Source organism: Orycteropus afer, unplaced genomic scaffold, assembly GCF_000298275.1.
Source record: "Orycteropus afer afer isolate SDZICR_OR568_19922 unplaced genomic scaffold, OryAfe1.0 scaffold00346, whole genome shotgun sequence".
Classification (NCBI taxonomy): Eukaryota; Metazoa; Chordata; class Mammalia; order Tubulidentata; family Orycteropodidae; genus Orycteropus; species Orycteropus afer.
In genome coordinates this window covers 3,354,416-3,360,151 of record NW_006921933.1, presented here as the reverse complement: position 1 = coordinate 3,360,151, position 5,736 = coordinate 3,354,416, and the positions used below count along the sequence as shown (strand labels likewise).

At 40.2% G+C, this 5,736-nt stretch overlaps 1 protein-coding gene across 1 annotated transcript in view; it reads right to left on the bottom strand.

The window, feature by feature from the left end:
• Positions 1-5,736, bottom strand: part of ANAPC4 (anaphase promoting complex subunit 4) — a 103,042-nt gene that overhangs the window by 47,698 nt on the left and 49,608 nt on the right. Inside the window, exons 9-12 of the mRNA XM_007952568.1 lie at positions 5,040-5,082; positions 4,845-4,921; positions 3,149-3,249; positions 3,010-3,061 (exon numbers count right to left, since the gene is read on the bottom strand). Of these exons, the coding sequence (XP_007950759.1) occupies positions 3,010-3,061; positions 3,149-3,249; positions 4,845-4,921; positions 5,040-5,082 (273 nt within the window). The remainder of the gene's footprint in view (positions 1-3,009; positions 3,062-3,148; positions 3,250-4,844; positions 4,922-5,039; positions 5,083-5,736) is intronic.

Below are 5,736 nucleotides of genomic sequence, written 5' to 3'. Positions count from 1 at the left end.
GCCCAATCTTCCTTCTGAGGAGTGGCTGGTGGATTTGAACTGCCAGCCTTCTGGTTAGCAGTCAAATGCCTTAGGCACTACACCACCAGAGCTCCCGAGAATGGCTACACAAGGTGGAAATATTGGTCTCTCCCCATCTGGAGGAAGGAAGAATGAACAAAATTAAAGACACATGGAACAGTTAGTCCACATGACTAGTGGACACACAGACTTCAGCTTCCATGACTCAGAGACCAGAAGAGCTAGATAGTGCTTGGCTACCACTGCTCACCACTCTGAAAGGGATTACAATAGGCGGCCTTAGACAGAGTGGGAGAAAAATATGGAACACAACTCAAAATCATAAAAAAAGAGGTTTACTGGCTTGACAAAGACTGGTGGAAACTCCAAGACCATAGCCCTTAGTCACCCTTTAAACCAGGAACTGAACTTCATCCCATCAACTTAACTTTCAGTCAAACAACAGACAGGCCTATGGGGTGAACGATAACACCAGGGAGTTATGCACTCCTTAGTACAATCAGCCACAAAAGATAAAAAGGGCAGCATTTGCCCAGGGATAAAGTTCAGAAGGCATGAAGAGAGAATAAAGAAAGAAACAGGTAAACACAGGGAAGAAGTGGGAAAAGGGCTGTTATACTGTGGGGACTATGATCAACATCGTGAAACAAAATGTATATGAACTGTGGAATGGAAAACCAATTTGCTCTGTAAACTTTCACTCAAATGACAATGAAAAGATTTAAAAAATTAAAAAGTCTCAATGAAGTATTGGTAGGAGAAAAGACACAAAACAACATAGTAAACTTATCTTTCCTATCTGCCTTCTAAGGAGCTCTGGCGGCACAGTCATTAAAGCATTTAGATGCTAACCAAAAGGTCATTGGTTCAAACCCACCAGCTGGTCCATGAGAGAAAGATGAGGCAGTCTGCTTTTGTAAAGACTCATAGCCTTAGAAACTCTATGGGGCAGTTTTTCTCTGTCCTATAGGGTCTCTATGAGTTGGAATCAGCTTGTTAACTGTAGGTTTGGTTTTTTTGGTTTTATCTGCTTTCTGAGTTAAGTTACTAGAGATGTTTTCCAGCAAAAGAAACCAAGGAAGAGAGGAGAACTTATAAATTCTGGATCTAATCCATGAGAGCAATGAAAAAGAGGAATCCTGCAGGGCAGCTATGCACAAGCTCTGGAGCACGATTATCCAGACTAAGGCAGAAGCTATTGTAATTGTGCCAGCCCATTAATTCTGACTCATAGTAATCTTACAGGACAGAGTGGAATTGCCCCAGGGAGCTTCCTAGGTTGAAATCTTTCTATGACCTGATCACCAAGGCTTTTCTCCTGCTGAGCTATGGGTGGGTTTGAATTGCTGATCTTTCAGTCAGCAACCAAGTGCTTAACTATCGAGACATCAGACTTCCTTAGAGGCAGGAGAAGGGAGACTAAAGATGGCATCTTGTTCAAAGGTGAGTTCTAGGAATATGCTACTACCCTTGAGACATACCTAATGATAAAGGCAGACAATGTAAGAAGGAAAAAAAAAAAGAATCTAGTAAAAACAAAACAAACAGAAACAAATACAAGGAAGAAAAATCGCTAAATAAAAGAAATGGTAGTATAACCATATAGTTTAGAAACATGGAGGTTAAACTATAGGAAAACCGAGCACTAAAAGGGCAGGGAGGCAGCAACTTCTGACCTCCTCTAACTACACAAGAAGAAGGCAGAATCACCATCAGCAGCCCAAGACCTGTTCCTACGAGGCCAGTCATGACGCCACCCTCCAGCCCTCTCACTAACCTTGACACCAACCATTCCTCCTGTGGCACCCACACCTCTCTGTTGAGTTCGATAATTAGCTGCAGTAGCCAGACAGAACTCACAGATTATGGGCCTTATTAAGGAAGTAGCAGGCTATAATTCAAGTTCAGGAACACTCAGGATACAGTTCTTTGATTAAGACAGTCTCCCCTTTTGTGCTCTTAGACATGCCTCTCTGGCCCTTGGCCTCTTGGTCTGGCCTCTGCCTCTGTGGGCCAGTTAAGCCTGCCACTGTCTCCTGTGCCTCTTGGTTCCATTGCTGCCATCTCTCAGCTGGGTGTCTCTCTCAGCTGGAAGGGACATATCCCCCCTGCCTCTAGGAAAGGTTCATTTTAAACCTGGCAGAGCAGCAAAACTAACCAATCCCAATATCAGAGTCCTACACACCTGGCAGAGAGTGAACTTTCCCAGAAGAGTACTTCGTGCTGCTCCAACAGAAATACTGCAGGTGGATGACTTTAACAGTCAGGAGTTTAAAAGCAGCTACTCAGCTGCTCATGGCAAATCATACCACAGACTTAATTGCCAGTCTCATTATCGGAAATAACTATCAGCTATGCAGCCAAGTTGACACATATTTGCATGGTCCCTCCCACCCATTAATCCAGTGGGAGTTACTATGGCTATGGCTAAAAAAGCCATACCATGCAACTCACTACATCACACTGAGTTAAAATGAATCACAAGTGTTAAAATGATTTCCTCTAGTTAGGGGGTGAGGACCTAGGGCCAAGGATGGGTGAGACCAGAAAATATGCTTTACTTAATAGGAGCTCTATGCTACTGCCTTGTTTTAATCATGTAAATTTTGATAAAAATAAAAATAGTTATTTTAAGAAAATTGTAACAACTTGCCAGGTTCTTAAGTAGAAAGTGAAATACTTAAAAAACAAAACATGTATGAATTGCTTCATGGAAAATCAATTTGCTCTATGAACTTCCACCTAAATCACAGTAAAACGTTACAGAAAAAAAAGGAAAATGAAGACATCTATTGAAAGGGGTAAAGCGATCCTACCCCACCACCTCATCCCACTTAGCCACCACTGGTGACATAGGGTATATTTCCTTCTGATTTTCATTTTCTTTTCAGTATTTGCCATATGAAAATTATGTTTTAAATTGTGATTAAAAAAGAAACGAAGTGAAATACGCCCAGGTCAAAGACTGCAGGTGTCCCTAATACTTACTGAAGAAGTTCATTTGCCTTGAGTATGAAAGAACCCACAGCAGTAATAGCTTCTAAAGGAGAAAAAATAAGTAAGTAAGTATCTAGTCACATAAAGTCAATTGCATTTAATGTATTCTACTTAAAAATGAAATCACTACCTTCAATTCCTGCCGCATCTAGTCCAAGAGGTTCGTATTTTTGCTTCCAGGAAGCCATTCCTTTCAACTCGCTCAAATGGTACAACAAAGACTCTGAGCCACTATCAAAATGGAGCAGAAAAAAAATCAGTATCATTACTACCATCAAGCTTTACTTTACTTTATTTAAGCTTTATTACTACCTTGCCTGAAGATTTCAGCAAAATTTAAAGTAACTTTCATGTCTATGAAACAGTTATTTCTCAAAACTATTTCTAAAAACTGTAACTGAATCATCTAATCATCATGATTGAGATTAACATATGACCACATGATTACATTTTATAGTAAGAGCAAATAATAATTCATATGAAATAATTTATAACATATAATCACGCCCAGTGTTTTAAGATAATCATATGCTCATCTTGTTCACCCAAAAGTTACGTTCTCCCCATTCAAAAAATATTTATTAAGCATCTAATTTAGGTCAAGCACTGTGCTGGACACTGGGGACATGACAATGAACAAAACAGAGCCCTACTCATGCACTGATGGTCTAGCAGGGAGAGATGGTCATAATTACACAATCATACAGTATATTGTTCAAATGACAATAAATGCCTTGGAGGAAACACACAGGGTAAAGGCATAACAGAAGAATCTGATCTAGTCTGAGGGATTGGGGAAGGCTTCTCTGAAGAAATGGTACTTGAACTGATAGCTCAAGAATGCAAGGGAACAGCAGGGTGGGGTATTCCAGAAAGGTAGGAGGGCATTCAATAGCCCGGAAGGGGAGACAAAATGTCAAACCTGAGAAAGTAAAAGGCCACCAGTTTGGGTGAAGCCAAGCTAGATATGCCAAAAGCCATGTAAAGGGTTTTGGTCTCGTTCCAAAGAGCAACGGGAAAGCATTGGAAGATTTAATAGAGTAAGATGATCCAATCAAGAATATAGTTGAGGGGCAGAGTGTGGACAGGAGAGACTAGCCAAGAGACTTCTGCAATGGTCAAGGGAGAGCAGACAGTCACAGACACACAGGGAGTTACAATCAAACATTCAGCATTCACTAGCAAACAGCTTCACTGCAGTGCCTGTGCATATGAATGGCATGGGGCTGGAGGAGCCAGGACAAAGACTTAGTTAGCTCTGACTAACCACCTTGTGGCCAGCCACACAATCATTTTGAACTTCAGTTTCTTTTTGTATAAAATGAGGTTAATCAAAATAAACACCATCCAAGGTGTTGAATGAGGGGGGGGGGAGAATTTATATACACACACACACACATATATATGTGTGTGTGCGTGCATATATACACACACACACATATACATATATACATATATACATGCTTTGTGAATTGTAAATTGATATACAAAGACATTAATTTCAACTGCCTCCAAAAAAGGATGCCCTACTTCAAAATAAACCTTATGGACCCTTCAGTGAACATAAAAAGCCGGAAAGGATATAGAGAGGTTGGCAAATTATTTATAAACTGGAATTACCATTATCACCATTTTGATTCTTTAAATCTTGGGCATTTCAAGGCTCCCCCCAAATGCCAATGCAACAGTTTTAACCAGATTAAGGTTCAAAAAGAGAATGCCAGATGATAAAGCAAAGGTTGAGGAAAGAAGGCCAATGCCACCACATCAGAGGACTCTACGTACATGTGAATGCAATACCAAAAACCACTACACCACCTTCCTACCTCTGTAAGTGACTTATCACCAACTTCTGTATACTGGAATATGATGACTCTATAGATTGGCCAAGCTTTTTTAAGCCCTAATAAGAGAAGAAAATACATTTAGCACACAACGAGGACACAATATACCATGCTGACAAAAAAGAACAATTAAGAATGTGTTCACAGCCATTAAATACATTGATACTTTAACTGCACCTTGACAGTTAACTGGTTCATTAAGAGGGTCTGAAGTTCAGCACTACAATGAAAAAGAAAACATTTTTAGTCATTTCTCAATTCAAAACTTGAATACATCACTTAACCTTCTAACTACAAACAAGATTTCTGAACAAAGTAAACAAAAAGAAACAACCCAACAAAAATTAGGTTTTGTGGCACTCACACTAAGGAACAGACAGAAGACACTAAACTCCAGAAACAGATTCAAGTATATACGTGAATACAGTATATGCTAAAGTAACATTAGAGGCAAACTTGTCTGTCAGTTTGTGCTACTGTGGTGACGTGTTGATGTGAGTTTTGAGGCTGAGCCACTGGTGTTCCTAACCCAGCAGGACACACATGGTGCATAGGTATCAGCCCAGCTTACAGACTGAGACAGACTAGGAAGAAGGAGGAGGCCGTCCACTTCTCAAATAACTGGCCAGGGAAAACCTTATGAATAGCAAAGAAACACTGATACATTACTGCGCAACATTATGAATAGTCCGGTTAGATTAGAAGGCTCTCAAAATAGGAAAGAGCTGCATCATCTAAGTAAACCCAGCCTTACTCATATGGATAAGGTAAAGCTTTCAAGACCTCCATTTGCTGATGTGGCACCACTCAAATTGAAGAGAAACAGCTGCAGACATCCATTAATCATCGGAACATGGAATGTAGGAAGTATGAA